At 39.6% G+C, this 23,418-nt stretch overlaps 1 protein-coding gene across 1 annotated transcript in view; it reads right to left on the bottom strand.

The window, feature by feature from the left end:
• Positions 1-23,418, bottom strand: part of SLC35F4 (solute carrier family 35 member F4) — a 276,144-nt gene that overhangs the window by 29,212 nt on the left and 223,514 nt on the right. The window contains exon 2 of the mRNA XM_043920112.1: positions 732-917. Within this exon, the coding sequence (XP_043776047.1) occupies positions 732-917 (186 nt within the window). The remainder of the gene's footprint in view (positions 1-731; positions 918-23,418) is intronic.

The raw sequence follows: 23,418 nt of genomic DNA, 5'->3' as shown, positions 1-23,418 counted from the left end.
ATCCTTTAAGGATTTTATGCATACTCCTGCATTGCAGGCAGATTCTTTACCATCTGAACCACTAGGGAAGTCCCATGCATGTTCCAGCTACATTTTAAAATGATACATTCGCTGGGAAACCCATGGATATAGTTAAGAGATTTATCTAGTGATTCCAGTAACCCAAATATTCCAGGGGTTGGTCAGGCAGATGTGAGGAAAGGTTAAAGGTCTTGATTTAATAGTAAATGATGATTAGGGAGGCAACTGAATTGTCATGAAGGAGGTATAAAATTGGGAAAACTAGAAGGGCTCCAAGGACTGGCAGCCCTAATAAAGATAAGAGCAGAGTCTGTGATTTTACTGGTGCTTTTATTCTTCTCAGAATGGGTACAGCTTGCTATTACTAAATCCCAGGACTGAGATAAAAGGTGCTGGCTTTTGCCATCTTGAAGATAAGAAAAATAGTTTCCTTATAAACTGCATCAGAAGTCATTATTTAACCATGTGTTAAGTCCTCCAACTGTAGGTTTTGGTATTATTTCTCTGCTACACTGTACACTGTCCATCATTAATGGATTATATCTATACATTTCTCTTCTTCCTTCTCCTTCCACTTGATAAACTCTGCTCACATGTACTCCTAAGAGTCAGTGTCACATCTCTACATTCTGTGCCAGTGGTGAGATCTTTCATTGCTGGCTAGAAGCTTACCACATGTACTGTTATTTAAGAGGAGGCCACTCACATACCTGATCTGTTTTGCCTCTCAGCTCTGTGTCCACAAACTCCAGAGGATCCTCGACTCTGAAGTTCAAGAATAGGAGCAGAGGAATCTTCTGTGACAGAGAGAGGGGACAGTTGTCTGCTGATGCTACTGTGTGAACTGGGGCAGTTGGCTCCAGGTTTACATCGAGTAACTGATGATCTGGAGGTACCTGGGAAGAAAGAGATCAGTTTGAAAATTTCCTGGAGGAAAAACATATTTAAATGTCATGGCAGTAAAATATATGGAACATTCATTGAGTTCATTTCTAATTTTACAAAAGGGGCTCCTAAAAAGAAAATGCTATGTTGGTAAAGTCTGTTCCCTAAGATAAAGGGTCTTTTTAGATAAATCCATTAACTAAATGAACATTAGAAAATGGGTTGATTTATCTGTTCTGAATTAGCACTGTTCTTACAGTCGAATAGTTTACCTCAGGGAAAGCAAAATGGTGTTATTTCTTCTCCCTTTTCTTCCTGAGGTCTGTTGAATTCCTAACTGGTAAAACTGCCAACTAGCTCTCCTATTAAATCTTCTATACACCTTTCCATCAGTTTGATCACTAAAATCCAACTTCGTTGTATCTCCTCTGTTCTGGCTAGGAGATTTATTCAATATGTTGAATAAAAGTAGTGAGAGTGGAATGCTTTCAACTTTTTTCACTGTTGAGAGTGATGTTAGCTGTAGGTTTGTCATATATGCCCTTTATTATGTTGAGATAAATTCACTCTATCCCCACTTTCTGGAGAGTTTTTAATGAAAAATGGAAGTTGAATTTTGTCAGAAGTGTTTTCTGCATCATATGATTTTTATTCTTCAATTTGTTAATGTGTATCACACTGATTGCTTAGCAGATAATGAAAAGCCCTTGCATCTCTGGGATAAATTCCATTTGATCATGATATATTATCTTTTGATGTATCTTTGGATTTGGTTTGCTAATATTTTGTTGAGGACTTTTGCATATACATTTTTGCATCAGTGATATTGGCCTGAAGTTTTCTTTCTTGTGTGATATCTTTGTCTGGTTTTGGTATCAGGGTGATGGTGGCACCATAGAATGAGTTTGAAAGTGTTCCTCCTGCTGCAGGTTTTTATTTATTTTTTTTTAGTAATTTAAGAAAGATAGGTATTAATTCTTCTCTAAATGTTTGGTACAATTCACCTGTGAAGGCCATTTGGTCCTGGACTTTTGTTTACTGGGAGTTTGTTTCTTTTTCTTTTCTACTGATTCAATTTCATCACTGATAATTATCTGTTTGTATTTTGTATGTCTTCCTGGTTCAGACTTGGAAAATAGTACATAATTAGGAATTTCTTCTAGGCTGTCAATTTTATTTGCATATAGCTGCCCTTAGGAGTCTCTTACGATCCTTTGTATTTCTGTGGTGTTGGATGTAACTTCTCCTTTTTCATTTCTGAAATTACTGATTTGGAGCTTCTCTTTTTCATGATGAGTCTGGCTAAAGTTTTATCAATTTTGTTCATCTTTTCAAAGAAACTGCTCTTAGTTTTGCTGATCTTTTCTATTTTTTCTATTTAATTTATTTCTGTTCTGATCTTTATCATTTATTTCCTTCTACTAATGGGTTTTGTTTCTTCTTTGCTTTCTAGCTCCATCTGGTCCAATGTGTCACTTCAGGCTAGTGTTTCCTTGTTAATTTTCTGTCTGAATGACCTGTCCATTGATGTAAGTGGGGTGTTCAAGTCCTCTATTAGTATTACATTACTGTTGATATCTCCATTTGTGTCTGTTAATATTTGCTTTTGTGTGTTTAGGTGCTCCTATGTTGGGTGCATGTATATTTATAATTGCTGTATCTTCTTAGATTGATCCCTTGATCATTATGCAATGTCCTTTTTTTGTCTCTTGTAACAGTCTCTATTTTAACTATTTTAAGTCTGTTTTATCTGATGTAAGTATTGTGACCCTGGCTTTCTTTCGATTTCCATTAGCATGGAATACCTTTTTCTATTTCTCACTTTCAGACTGTATGTGTCTTTGGATATGAAGTAAGTCTATTGCAGGTCTTGTTTTTGGATCCCTTCAGCCTTTTTTGTTTTAGTAATACTTTTAAAAATTGAAATAAAGTTCATTTAAAATGTTGTGCCAATCTGTGCTGTACAACAAACTGAGTTATACACATATATACACTTTTTAAAAATATTCTCTTCCATTATGGTTTATCCTAGGAGACTGGGTATAGTTCCCTGTGCTATACAGTAGGAACATGTTGCTTATCCATTCTAAATATAAGAGTTTGCATCTACCAATCCCAAACTCCCAGTCCATCTCTCCCTCTACCCCTCCCCCTTGGCAACCAGAGGTCTGATCTCTATGTCTGTGGGTCTGTTTCTGTCTTGTAGATAGGTTCATTTGTGCCAGATTTTAGATTCTGCATATAAGTGATATCATATGGTATTTGTCTTTCTCTGACTTACTTTACTTAGTATGATAATCTCTAGTCACATCTATATTAATGCAAATGGCATTATCTTGTTTTTTTTATGGCTGAAGTAGTATTCCATTGTATATATGTACCACTTCTTTATCTGTTCATCTGTTGATGGACATTTAGGTTGTCTCCATATTTTAGCTATGAACACAGGGGTGCATATATCTTTTTAAATTAGTATTCTCTGAATATATGCCCAGGAGTAGGATTTCTGGATCATCAGTTCAGTTCAGTCGCTCAGTCATGTCCGACTCTTTGCGACCCCATGAATCGCAGCATGCCAGGCCTCCCTGTCCATCACCAACTCCCGGAGTTTACTCAAACTCATGTCCATCGAGTCGGTGATGCCATCCAGCCATCTCATCCTCTGTCGTCCCCTTCTCCTCCTGCCTCTAATCCTTCCCAGCATCAGGGTCTTTTCCAATGAGTCAACTCTTCACATCAGGTGGCCAAAGTACTGGAGTTTCAGCTTCAGCATCAGTCCTTCCAATGAACACCCAGGACTGATCTCCTTTAGGATGGACTGGTTGGATCTCCTTGCAGTCCAAGGGACTCTTAAGAGTCTTCTCCAACACCATAGTTCAAAAGCATCAATTTTTTGGCACTCAGCTTTCTTCACATTCCAACTCTAACATCCATACATGACCACTGGAAAAACCACAGCCTTGACCAGACGGACCTTTGTTGGCAAAGTATGTCTCTGCTTTTTAATATGCTATCTAGGTTGGTCATAACTTTCCTTCCAAGGAGTAAGTGTCTTTTAATTTCATGGCTGCAGTCACCATCTGCAATCATATAGTATTTCTATTTTTAGTTTTCTGAGGAACCTCCATACTGTTTTCTACAGTGGCTGCACCAGCTTACATTCCCAACAACCGTTTAGGAGGGTTCTGTTTTCTCCACACCCCCTCCAGCATTTGTTAATTTTAATGATGACTTTTTAATGATGGCCATTTTTACTGGTGTGAGGTGGTACTTCATTTTACTTTTGATTTGCATTTTTCTAATACTTAGTAATGTTGAGCATCTTTTCACCTGCCTAAGGTCCATCTGTATATCGTCTTTGGAGAAATGTCTGTTAAGGTCTTCATCCCATTTTTTGATTGGGTTGTTTGTTTTGTTGTTGCTGTTATTGAGTTGTATGAGCTGTTTGTATATTTCGAGGAGTAAGCCCTTATCTGTCACATCATGTGTGATTATTTTCTCCCTTTCTGCAGGTTGTTTTTTCTTTTTCTTTTAAATGATTTCCTTTGCTGTGAAAACACTTGTAAGTTTGATTAGGTATCATTTGTTTATTGCTGTATTATTTTTTTCCTATCTCCTTGGGAGGCTGACCTAAGAAAACACTGGTTCAACTTATGTCAGAGAATGTTTTGCCTATGCTCTCTCCTAGGAGTTTTGAGGTGTCATATCTTATACTTAAGTTTTTAAGCCATTTTGAGTTTATTTTTAAACTCAAAAATGTATGGTGTGAGGATGTGTTCTAACTTCATTGATTTACATGTAGATGTCCAACTTTCCCAGCACCACTTGCTGAAGAGATTGTCATTTTCCCACTTTTATATTTTTACCTCCTTTGCTGAAAAGTCATTGATCATAGGTGTGTGGATTTATTTCTGGCTTTTCTATTCTGTTCTATTGACCCATATGTATGTTTCTGTGTCAATATCACAGTTTTGATTACTGTAGCTTTGTAGTATTCTCTAAAGTCTGGGAGGGTTATGCCTCCTGCTTTGTTTTAGCTTTTTTGTTTTATTTTTTTCCTCAGGATTGCTTTGGCAATTCTGGTCTTTTATGGATCTATAAGTTTTTGGAGAATCCCATGGACAGGGGAGACTGGTGGGCTATAGTCCACAGGGTCGCAAAGAGTGAGGTATGACTTAGCAGACATCTACATAAATTTTTGGATTATTTGTTCTAGTTCTGTTAAAAATGTCATGTGTAATTTGATAAGGATTGCATTAAATCTCTAGATTGTTTTGGGTAGTATTGCCATTTTAGCCATATTAATTCTTCCAATCCAAGAGTGTGAGATATCTTTCCATTTCTTTGAATCTTCTTTAATTCCCTTTATTAATGTTTTATAGTTCTCAGGATATGTCTCTCAATTCCTCGGTTAGGTTTTTGGGGTTTTTCTTTTGGTGCAATTTTAAGAGGGACTGTTTTTTTGTTTGTTTGTTTTTTGGTTTCTTTTTTTACATTCCCTTCCTGATATTTCATTGTTAGTGTAAAGAAATGCAACTGATTTCTGAATCAGTTGTATCCTGCTATTTGCTGAATTCATTTATTAGACCTAGTAGTTTTTTTGTGGAGTCCTTTGGGTTTTATAGAGGCTTCCTGGGTGACTCAGATGGTGAAGAAAGTGCTTGCAATGTGGGAGACCTGTGTTTGATCCCTGGGTTGGGAAGATCCCCTGGAGGAGGTCATGTCAACCCACTCCAGTATTCTTGCCTAGAGAATCCCACACAGAGGTGTCTGGCAGAGTTGGACACAACTGAGTGACTGAGCACTAGGGTTTTCTGTATATAGTATCAGGTCATCTGCATATAGTGACAATTTTACCTCTTCCTTACAATTTGGATACCTTTTGTTTTTCTTGTTTGACTCCTGTGGCTAGGACTTCCAATACCATGTTGAATAGATGTGGTGAGACTGGGCATCCTTTTCTTTAGTGTGAAGGCTTTCAGCTTTTCACTATTGAGTATCATGTTGGCTGTGGGTTTGTCATAAATAGCTTTTATTATGTTGATATATGTCCCCTGTATACTCACTTTGGTAGTTTTTTTTCTTTTTATCATGAATAGATGTTGAATTTTGTCAGATGCTTTTTCTGCATCTATTGAGATAATCATGTGGTTTTTTAGTTTTCTTTTGTTACACTGATTTGCAAATGTTGGACCATCATTGTGGTGTATGATCTTTATTATGTGTTTTTGGATTTGGTTTGTTAATATTTTGTTGAGAATTTTTGCATCTGTATTTATCAAAGATGTTGGCCTGTAATTTTCTTTCTTGGTGGTTATTTTGTCTTGCTTTGTCTTGTTTTGGTATCAGGATGATGGTGGCTTCGTAGAATGTCTTTGGGAATGTTCCTTTCTTTTCAATCTTTCGGAAGAGTTTGAGAAGAATCAGTGTAAGTTCTTTATATATTTGGTAAAGTTTATCTATGCAGCCATCTGATCCTAGACATTTATTTGTAGGGAGTTTTTCTTTTTTTTACTACAGATTTTGTTTCACTACTAGTGGCCAGTTGCACAAATCATCTATTTCTTCTTGATTAAATTTTGGAGCACTGTAAGCTTCTAGAAAGTTTTCCATTTCTTCCAGGTTGTCAAATTCATTGGCATATAATTATTCATAGAATTCTCTCTCTCTCTCTCTTTTTTTTTTTGTATTTCTGCACTATCAGTTGAAATTTTTCCTTTTTCATTTCTTATTTTGTTTATTTGGGTTCTTTCTCTTCTTCTTGGTGAACCTGGCCAGAGGTTTGTCAATTTTCTTAACCCTTTCGAATAGCCAGCTCTTGGTTTTATTGCTTTTTTTTTTTCTATTTTTAATCCCTATTTTATTTCTGTCCTCCATATCTTTATTATTATTTTTCTTCTGCTGACTTTAGATTTAGATTTCATTTGTTCTTCTCTTTCTAATTATTTTAGGTGGTAGGTTAGGTTGTTTATTTCAGATTTTTCCTGTTTTATGAGGAAGGCCTGTATTGCTATTAAATTCCCTCTAAGAACTGACTTTGCTGCATCCAGTAGATTTTGAACAGTTGTATTTTCATTGTCATGTGTCTCAAGGTATTTTTTAATTCCCATTTTGATTTTTTCATTGACTCATTGGTTTTTTAGTACATGTTGTTTAGTCCCTATGTAATCAATTTTTTCTCATTTCTTTTCACTATGTCTTTTGATTAAAGCATTTAGTCTGTTTATATTTAAAATAATTATTGATATGTCATTTTGTTAATTGCTTCTGGGTTGGTTTGGTAGGTCTTTTTTTATTCCTTTTTTTTGTTCTCATCTCTTATGATTTGATGATCATCTTTGGTGTTATGTTTTGATTCCTTTTTCTTTTTTATGTATGTTTCACAGATTTTTGGCTTTAGGTTATTATGAGGTTTTTATATAGCAGTCTATACATATGAATGGTTGTTTTAAGTTGCTGATTCTTAATTTCAAATGCATTTCAACAACCCTGCATTTTCTCTTCTCCCCTTACAATTACTGTAAATATAGATGCTTTTACTACTTTTTTCTTTTAACCTTCTTACTAACTTTATGAGGGGATGACTTCCTACCTTTACTGTGCATTTGCCTTTATTGATGAGCTTTCTCCTTGTATGATTTTCATGCTTCTCATTGTGTCCTTTTTTGCTCAGAGAAGTTACTTTAACATTCCTTGGAAAGCTTGTTTGGTGGTGCTGAACTCTCTTAGCTTTTGCTTGTCTGTGATGCTTTTGATCTCCCATCAAATCTGAACAAGAGCCTTTCTGGGTAGAATATTCTTGGTTGTAGGTTTTTCCCTTTCATTACTTTAAATATATTGTGTCACTCCATTCTGGCTTAGAGTTTCTGCAGAAAAGTCAGCTGATAGTGTTGCTTTTTTCTTGAAACTTTTGATATTCTCTATCTTCAATTTTTGCCATTTTAATTACAATGTTTTGATGTGTTCCTCTTTGGGTTAATCCTGTATGGGACTCTCTGTACTTCCTGGATTTGGATGTCTGTTTCTTTTCCCAGGTTAGGGAGGTTTTCAGCTATTATCTCTTCAATTAAGCTCTCAGTCCTCCCCCTTCTCCTTGTGGGACCCATATAATGTGAATATTAGTACATTTGATGTTGTCCAGAGGGAATTATCCTCATTTCTTGTTATTCATTTTTCCATTCAGCATCAGTGATTCCCACTACTCTATCTTCCAGCTCATGTTGTTCTGTTCCTCTGAACCATTTAGTCTGATGTTGATCCCTTCTAGTGTATTATTTCATTTCAGTTACTGTAGTCTTCATCTCTTTATTATTTTTATCTTCTAACTCTTCATTAAAAACTTCCCACTTCTCATTCTATGCATCCATTATTCTCCCAATTTCTTTGATTCTGTTTATGATCACTACTTTCAACTCTTTCTCAGGTAGCACGTGGTTCTTCTGGAGTTTTATCTTGTTCCTTCATTTGGCATATGTTCTCCTATCACCTCATTTTACCTAACTTGCTATTTTTATGTATCTGGTAAGTTGGTTATATTTCCTGTTGGTTATATTTCCTGGTGAGACATCCGATGAGTCCCAACAGCACACTCCCCTCTTGTCACCAGAGCTATACACTCCAAATGTTCTATGAGGGCTGTGTGGGTATTTCTGTTGTGGCGAGCAAACCATGTCAATGGTCTGGTAGGTTTATTTGGCTGTAGTTGGGTTGGTTGCCAGGTCCTGCCTGGTGCAGAGGCTGCCAATTGCTGGTTATGGGGTCTGATCATGAGGCAGCTGACTACAGAAACCTGGAGGCCCAAGGCTAGCATTATATTACTGATGGGCAGAGTCAGGATCCAGGAGAACCTGGGGCTGTTGTCTACTTACTGGTGGATGAAGCCAGATCCTGGGGCTAGTGCCAGCCTACTGGTGAACAGAGCCAGATCCTGGGGCCTGGTTCCAGGGCCTAGGGGTCCTAGAGCAAATGTCAGATTTCTGGTGGTTGGGGCTGGTTCCCAACACGGCTGACTATGGGGGCTGGTGTCTTGAAGCTTGTATTGGCCTACTAGTGGGTGGAGACCAGGCCCAGCCAGTTCCAGGGCAGGCCTGGTCCACAGATTGTGGTGGTATTGGTTTTTTTGTCTAGTGTCTGCCTGCTGGTGGGTAGAGTTGGATCTGAAACTAGGGCAGGCTCACTGATGGATGGGAACTGGGCCTGGGTCTCTGGCTGGAGGGCCCTGGGAGTCTTGGATCTATTGCCTGTGTACTGGTGTGTGGAGATAGGTCCTGGGTCCTCTGGTGGGCAAGGCCATGTCCAGAGGTGGCTGCGGACCCGGGGGTCTTGAGGCAACCTGTCTGCTGGTACATGGGGCTGTGTCGGTGTCCAGTTAACTGCTTGGCCTGAGGCATCCCAGTACCTGTGCCTGCAGACTATTGGGCTGTAGTGGGACTTTTCTGTGGTAATAAGCTATAAGAAAAATTCCAGGATAGTATTAGCATGTTGTAGAAGGAGCTCTCCAAAATGGTTCAGGAGTCTATGTCCCCAGCGTGAATTGAAGTTATTTCCTACCTCTCCAGGAGGGGGTAGGTCTAACCCAGACTACTGCCAAATTACTGCTTCTACACTGGGTAGACTTTGTGTGAGTCCCTTACACGTGAGGTCTCTATTTCCATCAGCCCTCTGGAACTGCCAGGAGTAAGCCTGTGGCCTTCAAAGCCAAATTCTCCAGAGGGGATTGTCTTCCCACTGCTGGATCTCTGGGCTGTGGAGCCCAAAGTGGGATTCAGACCTCTCAATCCTTTGGGAGAATCTCTGCAGTTGTAATTGTTCTCCTGTTTGTGGATCACCCACCTGGGGGTATGGGATTTGACTTTATCACTACTCAGCCCCTCCTACTGTCTCATTATGATTCCTTCTTTATATTTCTCATTGTAGAAGATCTTTTCTGGTACGTTTGGGTCTTTTTCATCGACGGCTGTCTGTAAATAATTGTGATTTAGGTGTGTCTGTGAGAGAGGAGCTCAAGGTCTTTCTATATCATCTTGTGACCAACAGTTTATGTTTCTAATTGAATGTTTCAAATTCAAAGAAAAGAGGCTGTCTAAAACTCAGGAAACTCTCATTTACTATGTTCTTCAAGAGATGTGACATTTCAGATACCCCAAGAGTAATTTTTAGTTTACCTTTCAAGTATTTTTTATAATTTATGTTTGCATGAGGTGTGCCTTCTCGTGTTTTCCTAGGTGAGTATCAAGTTTCATTTTGTGATTACTCAGCAGTTATAGGTGGAAAGGAGGAAGTCCAAAAATGGGCTGAGTAGCAAGTTGAGATGGGGTTGAGATAAAAATATTGGCCATAGTTACTAAAAAGTTTGTGAATCACGTGTAACTAGCAAGTGTTGAATTTATAAGCCAAATTAGTGATTTCTTTTGCTTCCCCATTTTCACTGTAGTCTTATGTCCTGGCTTTAGTACCTCCTGGTCCTTATGCAATATAGCTCAAACCTCACTGCCTGCTGCCAGCTGCCTCCCACTTGCTGATTCGTGGAAGAGACCTGAGAATAGTTGAGCCATTGGACACATTTATTCCATTGTCCTAAAAAGGCAAATATAAACTAAGAGCCAGGCCCAGAGGCATGTTCAGAGCTTAGTCCATAAAACAGTCATCTCCAGCCCTGGAAATGCAGATGCTGGCCCATGCTATATGGTTTTGTACCATTCAATTAATATAAAGCCAGCCCCTACAAAAATAAATATTCAGAATGTAACCTGGGATGCAATCAAGGATCACAAATCATTTATATTGTGTTTTATATGCCACAGTGAGTGCCTGGATATTGCAAAAACAGTTAACGAACAGTCTTCAGACTCTGACAGGTTTTGAGGATAAATTGCATTAGGAACAAAGGATTGGAAGTCTCCCATTAATCACACTGACGGTCCCTCTGCCCCTTGTAAAGATGTTTGCTCACCTGAGCCATAATGTTTGGCCACCTTGTGCCATTTTTCATAATTGTCCAGGCATAAAAATATGATTTCTTCATCTGTACTGGGTAGACTCCACATGCTCCCCAAATCAATTTAACTCAACAAGTAGTTATTAGGCAGCTATTCTAAGGCAGATATTTTGTCAGGTACAGGAGTTAGACAAATGAGGACAGCGTGGAACTCCCAACATATTATTAGAGTCAGGCATGTAACCAGTTAACTGTAATGTGAACAGGACAGCAGGAAGAAAGGGAGTGAGTGGTTCATTCAGCGGGAGCAGGAAAGGTTCTATGGGAGGTTACATCAAAGTTGGCTGTGAAGGATGAGCAAGACTTGGCCAGGCAGAATTTTATGCTGAGTCAGAAAATTGGATAAACAGTGCTGGAAAATGCATGCTATGAAACTTAATGGTAAGATGCTCAACTCTAAGATGCTGAATTCTGAGTACAAAAGAGCACTGAAAATTCCATTCTTCTACCCTTGCCTGTTACTTGAAAAGGAACTTTGGTCTCATTGAAATTCAGACGGAATTTAGTGGTTATGAACACAGGGTGTTTAAATCTTGGGAGACAGGGTAGGAATCTGGGCCCAGCCACGTACAATTGCACAATGTTGAGCCTGAAGAAGGCCATGCAATCTCTCTGTCTCAATTTTCTTTCCTGTTCTATTCACATCTGAGGAGCATTGTATGGCTTAAATGGTCCATAGAAAATTGTCAAGAAATGCATACTATCATAATAAATAATGACCAGGTAAACAGAAATGAATATTTGTACTACTTTATCAATCACAGTGTTTGACTTCATGAAATAGAAATACAAACTGAACTGGTTTAGCAAAAATGGGGAGTTTTCTAAAGCTTAGCAATCAAAGGGTAGGATGACCAGGGATGTTCCTAATCCTTAGAAGCAGCTGGAACCAAGGCATGGTGTAGCTGAACAGAGCACCCACATCTCTTTTTTTAAAAAAAATTTATGTATTTTTAATTGGAACATAACAGCTTTACAGTGTTGTGTTGGTTTCTGCTATACAATGTTAACTGGCTATATGTATACATATAACCCCTCCCCCTTGAGCCGCCCTTCTGCTCTATCCCAGCCCTCTAGGTTTTCACAGAGGACCAAGCTGAGCTCCCTGTGCTATACAACAGGTTCCCACTAGCTATCTATTTTACACATAGTAGTGTATATATGTCAGTGCTACTCTCTCAGTTTATCCCACCCTTCTCTTCTGCTCACGTCCACAGTCCCTTCTTTATATCTGCATTTCCTACTGCTGAGTGCGTTTCATTTCTCCTCATGTGGCAGCCACCTGTCTGTCTTTGCAGAAAATTTGGTTCAAGGCCCCCAAGTTTCCAATCTCACAGCTTTAGCCTCGTTGGAGAAATATAGTTGTCCACAGTCAAAAATCTTGAGGAAGAAACTTGTATCTTTTACTGGTTCCTGGTCTAATATCAGTGGCCAGAGAACACTGCAACAGGGGCAGCTCCCAGGAAAGTGTGGGTGGCGCTGGGCAGACAGTGCCTTGGGTTTCCACTTAGAAACTTGAAAAGGACAAAGAAGAACTACAGCTGCCCAGCAGATGGAGGATAAGGTATGGGAGTCTCAGATAACAACTTGAAAAGCCAAGCTGATAGAGGTTAACTGGGTAAAGGTCTTTAGAAAGTAGGTGAGAGAGAAGCAAAGTGTCAGGCTGAGTTTCTGTGTGACTGACTACAAGATGACTTGGGAGATAATGGACAGACCAGACTCACAGATATTATCAAACAGAGATCCTGCCATTGACTCTTATCTCCCTTCAGCACAAAACATCAATGAAATATTTGGTTCTACCAAGCTGTCTGCTGAAAACCGAGCTAGAGATCTTATCCTGAGATGCCCCCAACTATGGTGCATGCTTACCTGAAAACCACATGTACTGCAGGTGCCCAAACCTAAAGACGGAGATAATAGAAACATAGAACGGGATTATGCAATCCAGGGGAGGGGAGAGGGAGGTGGAGTGAGAGCCACTATTTGATAAGACACAGCATAGTATCCTGGAAAGACCTTCCTGAAAAGCAGGGTGGTTGATCTCTGTCTACAGTTTTCTGCTCTGAAATTTAAATTGGACAAAATGACTTCCTAAATCCCTACAGCTTTCTCTTCTTTGATTTAAAGATTTTTCAAACAAGCACTTAAAAATCATGTTTAATTATAAGACTTTGTCTATTGTTAACAAAATTTTTTTAGCCATTTATATTAGTCAAGGTCTAGAAGGAAGAGGTAGCAAACTCATATTAGGATAATTTATAAAATGGTGGTCAAGGTAGAGAGTTACAGGGCTGTGGTTCTAGCATCACTTGGGAGCTTGTTAAAAATGCAGATTATCAGCAGCTGACTCAGACATAAGGCTTCCTAGGTGGCACAGTGGTAAAGAATCCACCTGCCAATGCAAGAGACATGGGTTGGGTCCCTAGGTCAGGAGGATCCCTAGGAGTAAGAAATGACAACCCACTCCAATATTCTTGCCTGGGAAATCCCATGGACAGTGGTGCCTGGCAGGATACAGTCCATGGGGTTGCAAAGAGTTGGACACAAGTGAGCATGCATGCAAACACACAACTCAGACATAGAAATTAGAAATTTTGCCATGTGGTAACTAGCAACCTGGGTTTAAGGAGTCCTCCAGGTTATTCCAATGCAAGTTAAATGTGAGAACCAGTGTGGGTGAGAAACCAGAGTGAGTATGACAGTGTCCAGGTTTAACAACAGCTCTTATGACACTTGGACCTGAAGGGACATGAAGAGGGAGTGATTAGAAAAATCTGGAAGGAGAGGGTTATGAGTTATGACTTTTCATTAAGGTAGGCATCCATCAGGAGAAATTCTAAAAATACTCTGTTCCTTTGATATCCTATAGGGATGCCCTGTGGGGGGTGGGATAAATCAAATCAATAAATCAAAAGCCAGAGAGCAAGAAAAGCTGTTTCTGTAGTCCCTCGAGTTCTACCCTCAGAGGCAAGGTGGAGGAAGGGCAAAGAGAAGGCATTCAATACCCATGTTTCTACAGTAATATTATAATCACAAAATCGGGGGGTTGGACCATGTGATTTTCTAGCATTAAGCTTGTTTAATTGATGACTCTTCCAATCAGTCTCTGGCAAATTGTATTTTAAACATAAAACTAGCTTTGGCAATTTTCAACTTTTTTATAAGTTTATTTCTTTTAAACATCCGTGTATTTTCTGTAAAGCTGTTGTAATCACTCTTGAAATATCAAAGACAAAAATGTAATCCCAAATTTGACTTAGAATTAGTTGGAAGACATCATTATCACTGTGACATTTTTGACTTATAAAAAGAAAACATCAATAATTCAACAAAAGATTATGTAAAAAGCTGTATTTCAGCTTGTTTTGCAATGGCAGTAAATATATTCCTTGTAGTAAAAGAATACTTACTGGCTCAGTATTAGTTGGATTTTCATAGAAGACCATATGGAATTTGCTGAAATTTTTTTAAATTAGTTGATTTATAATGTTGTGTTAGTTTCAGGGGTACAGCTGCGGAATCTTTTCCATTATAGGTTATTACAAGATGGTGAATATAGCTCTCTGTGCTTCACAGGAAGTCCCTGCTGTCTGTCTAATATATAGCGCTGTTTCTGTTATTCTCTTACTCCTGGTAAACTCCCCCCCTTTCCCCTGCTGTGGCAGCCGTAAGTTTGTTTTCTATGTCTGTGCATCTGTCTCTATTTTGTAAATAAGCTGATTTTTATTATTTTTTCAGATTCCATATATGAGTGATAGTAATTTGTCTTTGATTTCATTTAGTATGGTAATCTCTAGGTCTATCTATGTGGCTGCTACTGGCAATATTTCATTCTTTTTATGGCTGAATAATATTCCATTGTGTGTGTGACCTTGGAGTGAATCCCACTTGATTATGGTGTATGATACCTCTTATGTCTTGTTGGATTTGTTTTGCTAATATGTTGCTGAGGATTTTTGCTTCTATATTCAAAGATATTGGCCTGTAATTTCTTTTTTTTTTTTTGGTGGTGTCTTTGTCTAGTTTGGTATCAGGGTGATGGTGACTTCCTAGAATGATTTTTGGAATATTTTGAGAAGGATAGGTATAAGCTCTTATTTGCATGTTTGATAGAATTCCCCAGTGAAGCCATCCAGTCTTGGAGTTCTGTTAGCTGGGAGTTTTCGGTCTTTGTTTTTATTATTATAGATGCTATTTCAGTTCTAGTGATCAGTTTGCTTAATTTGTCTATTTCTTCTTGACTCAGTCTTGGCAGCCTATATATTTCTACAATCTTGTCCAATTTTTCTAGGTTGTCTACTTTGTTGGCATATATCTGGTCATAGTAATTTCTTTTCTTCATTTCTTATTCTGTTCATTTGGATCCTCTCTCGGTGAGTTTGACTAAGGCTTGTCAATTTTATTTATCAGTTACTTTCTTCTTAGGTAAACATTTCATCCTAGAATTACTGAAAGGGGCAGCATTGTGGATGGTTAATGCACAGGCAACATACTAACTTGCCATTTCAATTTATAGTACTTATTCTTTAACTTATCAAGTACTATTTACTGTATCTTTAACATGCAATTCATTTCATAGAGAAGTATCTTTTAAAATGACCTGTATGAGCCCTAAAAGGAGAAATTGATGGTAACAAAATAATAGTGGGGGTCTTTAACACCCCATTTACATCGATGGACAGATCACCCAGACAGAAAACTAATAAGGAGTGCACACGGAACATCTCAGCATCACCACACGGATAAGCCTTCCTTCCTGGCCCACGGGCGCCTCAGTACCCTCATTCAGGCAACTCTTTCCCCCTTTGCTTTGCTTTTTTCCCCTCTCCTGATACTCCTCTACTTTTCTCTCTGACCTCTTCTACATCAGTCCTATCCTTCCTAGACACTGGACAGCTACAGCATCAGTCCTCCCAGCTTGTGAGACCATGTCCCCACTGGCTGGCAAGAGCTCACCTTAACCAAGGGCAGGCAGAGGCAGGAGAGGCGCACCTCCTACCACGCACATCCTCGTCCAGCAGACTCACCCTGAGGGGAGATTTATGAGCGTGATCAAGGTTTAGACCTCACCTCGTGTGGTGGCTGGAAGTCCTAACTTCCCAGTATTTTCACCTTTATTCTCCTGCTCTCTTTCTCTTTTTCAGTCTTTTCTGTCCCTCCTCCTCTCCCTTGATCCTTTCACCTGCACTCCCACCCCTTTATCCTGAACACTTCTTGTTTTCAAATTGTTGGAATTGATATCTTTTTTTTAATGTAGTTTTGTCTGTCCAACTGCCCCTGCAAGTCTCTGCCAAAATTGTGGGCACAGTGGAGCCTTTATTGCCTGAGATTCCAGCTTTGGGTTACTTGGTGGGATTTTAAAGAACAAAAAGAAAGGAGCTTGCATTTTCCCTACTCTGCCTTTGTAATTTAACTATTCTGCCTTGGCCCTCAGGAACTACCTGATCCACCTGTAGTTCCCTAGGCTGAGGTGGGGACAGGGCCATTTTAAATTTAAGCTGGATAACTATGAGATCTCTGGTTCTGTTCTTATGTAAAAACTAACTTGTAAATAAGCTGTATTTAATTGATTTAAAGGAAACTGAGTGTCTATATACATTCTCAGAAATGTAAAAGATGCTTGCCAGAATATATTTTGGGTTCATATGATCAGGGAAATAGTCAATATTGAATACCTGGTATTAAAGTTAGCTTAAGTTTCTGGGTTTAATTAACACACACCTGTCTTTAGAGTTATCAACATTAAATATAAAACTTGTTGTACCCAGGGTTACTGAAAGTCAGTAAGTGCATATTGGTTTGGTTATAACATTTGTCAAAGGGAAAGTAACCTGATATGATTGAATTTTTAAGTAAATGTAACTGGCATAAGAACTTTCTGGTAAACTGTAGAAATAATTATACTTTGGAAATATCTAAAACAGTCCCTCAAAATTTTGGTAAATTGGAACTAAATTAAGTTAAATGATAAGAATTCATTGAATATCTATGCCATTTCAAAGATAAAATATTGGAACAGTAATTGCTAAACAGTCTACATTTACCTACTTTCATCTTCTTGTGAAAGAGAAACTAAAGCTGATTGCTGCCTTGAGATATTCTCTACCAATTTACAAAATGCTACTGTAAAAGACAGTTAATGGTTGCGTAAGGAAAGCAGGATGAGTGTTTTCAGAAGAGAAGGTATAAGGAATGGAAATAATGGACAAAGTGTGGCTATGGAAAGTTGCAGAAGGTTTGTGGAAAAGGAACATTTGAGAAAAGAATTTTGTATGTGCTAAGGATTTTCTAAGGTTGGATTAAATTCAATTAGGTAAATCGATTTTATTAAGAATAGGCTGAGGCAAGACTGGATTTCGTTTCTTTCATAAGAGAACACAGTTGTCCTGGAATACTCCTTTTGATATCAGATTGTGAGAATTTCTCTGCCCTTAAGTAAACTCTACTTTTGAAATCTTTTTTTTTTTTTTTTTTACCTTAGCTCAAGAAATAATTGTTCCACAGCAACTTACGATTTTATCTGACCAGGTGTGTTTCAAAACAGATTTTTTGACACACTTTACAAATATCAAAATCTAAAGTTCTTTGGAGATGTCCAGCTAACTTTAGGGTGCTTCAGAGGGCCCCTGAAGCATTCCAAAGAGAGATTCTAAAACTAATTGGGTTCATTTATATGTTAAACTACCTGGGAAACATCCAAACTCACTGTTGCCTGTGTCAGAGAGAATCATGAGGCTCTCCCCAATTTTATGGTAGCCAGCAAAGGGGGGAAAGGGTTGTGGGTCCTTCTGCTGTCTAGTTTCTCACCTTACTCTATGTCTAAAAAATGCCCTACAGGTGTCCTCCGACCTCTAGGCTCTCCGGTTCGTGAGGCATTTCTATTGCGCTGAACTCCCAATTCGTCCAGGAGTTTCTTTTTGCACCTTTAGGACTCCCTTCACTCCAGGCTTTGGCAGCCCATATCTTGTGTCAGACTACCTATTGTAATGGCACTTCTAAGCAGTCCACAGGTTTGCAACCCCCCACAGCCTATGTCTTAAAGATGCTCAATCTTGAGGAATACAGCCCAACGTAGGAAAAACTGTCAAAGGATATAAATTATACAGACAACAGATTCCCCTCAAGGAAGGCTCTGGCAGTACACTGGTACTGCTTCAAACATGCCCCATCAAGTGAGGGACCAGGTCGACCAGAGACGTCTAGTTAGGAATTGATGGGAGAGTTGAGGACACTCAAAATCCCATTAGGTAAAAAGGGAATTTGCAGGACACTCTAATCCCCTTCTGACAAAAGCTTCCTAGTAAATGTCTCAGGGATACTGGACTTCATTTCTAGTAGCGGTCTCAATTGCAGGTTACTCAACAAGGGTGAGTTCTAAGCCAGAAGAAACACCTCTGGAATGTATCCTTAAAAATTGGAAACTTTAAAAAATAGATGGGCTTAAAAGGGAAAAACTCTACTGCAACACTGCTTGGTCTTTATATAAGATGGAGAGATGAAGAAAAATGGCCTGAAAATAAGTCTCTAAATTATAATACCATCTCACAATTGAAACTTCACTGTCACAAGATGAGAAAATGAACTGAGGTTCCTCATGTTCAAGCCTTGGTGGTCCTTTACCAGAACCCTACTCTAAAGTCCGGGGAATCAGAAAGCACTCCTGACATTTGAGATGACCCCCTTCTAACTTTCCCCAGGCCTCAGGAGAGAAACCAAATCTCCCCGGCTTCTCCAGAGCCACCTACTTCCTCAGATCCCTCTGACCAATCCCAAACTCTACCTCCCTAAGTCCAGGAGCAAGAGACTAGTCCCTCTAGAGTAACTCACAGCACAGCTTCCAATCACCCTGAATTGGGAAAAGTGTGCTCTCTTAGGGAAGTGGACAGTTAGAGAACATGTGCCCTTCTCTTTAACCAGTTTAGCTCAATGCAGAGGCTGGGTCAGTTTTCTGAAGACCCTAATATGTTTGTTGAAGGGTTTCAGACCCTAACTCTGTCCTTTGATTTAACCTGGAAGGATGTCCAATTTAGTCCTATGTACTTACTGTACCCTGAGGAAAAACAGAGAATTTGGACAGCAGCCTAAGGGCACACTAACTAGCTTGCCAGGGACCAACTCAAACATTTCGTTATAGGTTGACATGCAGTCCCAAATTAGGAGCGCCCTTGGAATTATAATCCCTGGGAGTGAAGAGAAACCAGGAAGCACATAATCCAATGTGTATCAAAAAGCTAGTTAACTATGAAAAGATTAAAGGAGTGACCCAAGAAAAAAAACCCAGCCCTCTTTCAGACACAGCTTGTGGAGGCTTTTAGAAAATTTACTACCATTTAACCCTCCACTCCCGAGGAGGGTCAGTTGGGATTGCTGCTGCTAAGTTGCTTCAGTCATGTCCTAGTCTTTGTGACCCCATGGACTGTAGCCCACCAGGTTCCTCTGTCTATGGGATTCTCCAGGCAAGAATACTGGAGTGGGTTCCCATTCCCTGCTCCAGGGGGTCTTCCTGACCCAGGGACCAAACCCACAGTTCTTATGTCTCCTGCATTGGCAAGCAGGTTCTTTACCACCAGTGCCACCTGGGAAGCCTCTGTTGGGATTGCCCAACCTCTAAAAATTGGCCTTAAGTCAGAAGTCGCTTATCCTAACAAGAGACAATACCCCATAAAGTTGAAAGCAAAAAATGGTTTGCAACTCCTCATAGATAAATTTTTAAAGCATAGCCTCTTAGCGCCCATTCAATATCCTTACTCTGCCAGCTGTTAAGCCAAATGGAGAACAGTGAATGGTTCAAGACCTTAGAGCAGTAAATGATGCAGTGGTCCTTATACATCCCCTTGTGGCCAATCCTTATATTAGTCCAGACTCCTGGAGATGCCAGATGGTTTACTGTGCTTGACCTCAATGATGGCTGCCTTCTTTTGCATCCCAGTTCATCCCTCATCTCAGTATCTTGTCTGCTTTTGAGTGGACTAACCCCTACTTGGGCCAAATGCAACAATATACCTGGATGATGCTGCCTCAGGGGTTTTGGGACAGCCCACACTTGTTCACCCAGGCCCAGAAAATAACTAAGGGAAACACACCTAAAAGAAAGGGCCATTCTACACTGTGTAGATGATACAGTAATATATAATCCCAGAATAGATGCCTCAGGTCAGAATACCATTGATGTCCTTAATTTCCTTATGGCCCAGGGTTATAGGATCTCCCCGAAAAAAGCACAGATCTCAAAACAATGAATTAAATATCTGAGACATAGTATTAACCCTGGAAGCAGACAGTTATCTCTAGAAAGAAAACAAGCTATATTAGGCTTAAGCACCCCAAAGACAAAACAAATTTTCATACTTTCTTAGGTGTGGCAGGATTTGCCAAATTTGGATTCTAGGTTTTAGACTAATGGCTAAGCCTGTATATGAAGCGATTAAAGGTCCAGACACAGAACCATTACTTTGGACTAGAAAACAAGAAAAAGCTTTTGGTAATATCAAATAGGCCCTTACCAGAGCTTCTCTGAGTCTCCTTGATTTAAAACAAAAAAAATTTTTTCTTTTACGTAGCTGAAACCCTTGGGACAGGCCTAGGGGTCCTCATACAAAAGCTGGGAGAAGTTCCTCAGCCTCTAGACTGTTTTCCAACTAGATTCCATGACCCAGCAAGGTTAGCCTGCTTGCCTCCAGGTAGAGGAAGAAGCTAACAAGCTTAACTTTGGACAGCCCTGGGAAATCCAGAACCCCCAAATACAAGGGATCCTGGAGATGAAGTCCATCACTGGCTCACTGGAGGTCACCCTACTAAGTACTAAGCTTTAGTCCTTGACACCCCAGAACAATCAGAACTTCCCACAGCAGGTTATGCTAAAGCCTATGGAGGGCCCAGAACAAACACATTCCTACCTTGAAAACCTTGATCAGGTTTATGCCTAGAGGCCTGATCTAACAGACAGGCCATAGAAAACCCTCAAGAAGAATGGCTTAATGATCGCGGTAGTTTTGCTAAAGATGGAGTCAGGAGAGCAGGATGTGCTCCTCAGTGCGCTCATAGTGTTACAGAAGCAAAGCTTTTGCTATTAACACTTCAGCCCAGAAGGCTGAGCTGATAGCCCCAACACTAGCCTTAATCTGAGGGAAAGGAAAATTATAAACATACATATATATATAGACTCATGGCAGAAAGTGAGGCGCTAAAGAGCCTCTTGATGAGGGTGAAAGAGGAGAGTGAAAAAGCTGGCTTAAAACTCAGCATTCAAAAAACTAAGATCATGGCATCTGGTCCCATCACTTCATGGAAAATAGAAGGGAAAAAGTGGAAGTAGTGACAGATTACATTTTCTTGGGTTCCAAAATCACTGCTGATGGTGACTGCAGCAGTAAAATTAAAAGATGCTAACTCCTTGGAAGGAAAACTATGACAAACCTAGACAGCATATTAAAAAGCAGAGATATCACTTTGCTGACAAAGGTCTGTGTAGTCAAAGCTATGGTTTTTCCAGTAGTCAAGTACGGATGTGAGAGTTAGACCATAAAGAAAACTGTGTGCCAAAGAATTGATGCCTTCAAACTGTGGTGCTGGAGAAGATTCTTGAGAGTCCCTTGGACTGCAAGGAGATCAAACCAGTTAATTCTAAAGGAAATCAGCCCTGAATGTTCACTGGAAAGCCTGATGCTGAAGCTCTAATCCTTTGGCCACCTGGTGTAAAGAGCCGACTCATTGGAAAAGACCCTGATGCTGGGAAAGATTGAGGGCAGGAGGAGAAGCGGGCAACAGAGGGTGAGATAGTTAGATGGCATCACTGACTCAATGGACATGAGTTTGAGCAAACTCTGAGAGATGGTGAAGGACAGGGAAGCCTAGTGTGCTATACAGCCTGTGGGGTCACAAGGAGTTGGACATGATTTAGCGACTAAACAACAAAAATAGAGACTCAAAACATACTTTCCTTATTTTACATGTCCACATAGCTATCAGGGTAGGAAAAGGACTTAAATGCAAAAAAAATTCCTTGTAAAATATGGGGCTGAGGTTTTATATCTCATAGAAGTGGCTAAAAATCAAAACAAGTGACAGTCATTCACTACTGTGGACACCAAAAGGAGACCAACCCTTGATTATCTATGCTAGATAGAATAAGGTGGGGGGTATGTGCCATTGCCAATACTTTTTGTTGCACATACATCAACATCTCTTCCCAGATAAAAACCAGCATTGAGAAAATCTGACAAGACACTTGGCTTCAGCAGGCAATTTACCACCACTACTTGCAATTCAGTATGGGTGGGGAAAACTGTAAACTGGTTCTCTAGTTTGTTCTCTTGGATCCCACAAGGTATAAAAAACTTTCTGGCAGGAGGTTTTCACTTTCTTATAACACTTTTTGTTCATACTGATTTATGCCATATTTTTATCTAGTGCTCTGTTGTAAACCTCTAAGACTTTTGGTCCAAGATGACGACTTGGGATCAACAAATCCAGACCTTCCATTCTAAAAATAAACATATTAAACCTAAATAGAATGGCTTTTTCACAGGGGTGACAGCACCTCCCTTGCCTAGTCAACAGTTAAGTAATCCCTCCAAAGTTTGTCTAGTTCTTTCCTTTTCTAGGTCCTTTAATGGCTATTGTTCTCCTTTCTAGCCCGTGTTTAATATTTTGATTGTTTATGTCTTCTAGGCTCCAACAGTTTGAAGTAAAGCTCATCATGGGTCAAGAAATTCAATCCATTACAGCAGAGAATGGCCCAGGTCCCCACAGGTCCTTGGAACAGTCAGCGAGGGACTTCTACGCTCTAGGGTAGGCGAGGGTCTACAACCCCTTTCCAGCAGGCAAAAGTTGCAGAAGAAGAGACCTTTCACCCCTTAAGAATAAGGGTATAGAGTCTCCTGGGGGGAATGAGTCAGACCTGGGACCCTTTGCTGCAAGTGCTTCAGTGCTTACACCTGGACAAACCTCTCCTCCAGCAACAAAATACAAAGAAATTATATGGGACCAAAAATAATTTCATGCACTCACAGTTGGGTCTTTTGTCCACAAATTCTGGACTAAAGACACAAAGAGACCAAAAAACCCAAATGCCACTTCTAAAGAGCCCAGAGCAAGAGCAGGGTACTGGCATGCTCCCTGCAATTAGCACCACCAGAGGGGTGGACAAAACACCTGAGCCACCCCTATAGCCTGACCTCTGGACATACCCCTCATCTTAACCCCATATAAGGAACAAGCCTTCCCCCATTCGGGGAACAAATGAGCAAGGGAACCTGTTGGTTGGTCTCAATCCCCACTGCTGCAGCAGGGGCCCCAATAAAAGGAATTCAAATTGGAAAAAAAACTGTCACTGTTTGCAGATGACATGATACTAAACACCTAAAGATGCTACCACAAAACTACTAGAGCTTATCAATGAATTTGGTAAATGATATAAAATTGGAGGGTATAAAATATGCAGAAGTCTGTTGCATTTTTATACATTAACAATGAAAGATGAGAAAGTGAAATTAAAACAATCCCATTTACCA

The sequence above is a fragment of the Cervus elaphus genome, chromosome 12 (assembly GCF_910594005.1).
Source record: "Cervus elaphus chromosome 12, mCerEla1.1, whole genome shotgun sequence".
Lineage (NCBI taxonomy): Eukaryota > Metazoa > Chordata > Mammalia > Artiodactyla > Cervidae > Cervus > Cervus elaphus.
Note: the sequence above shows the minus strand (reverse complement) of the source record. Positions and strands in the feature narration are given on the sequence as shown.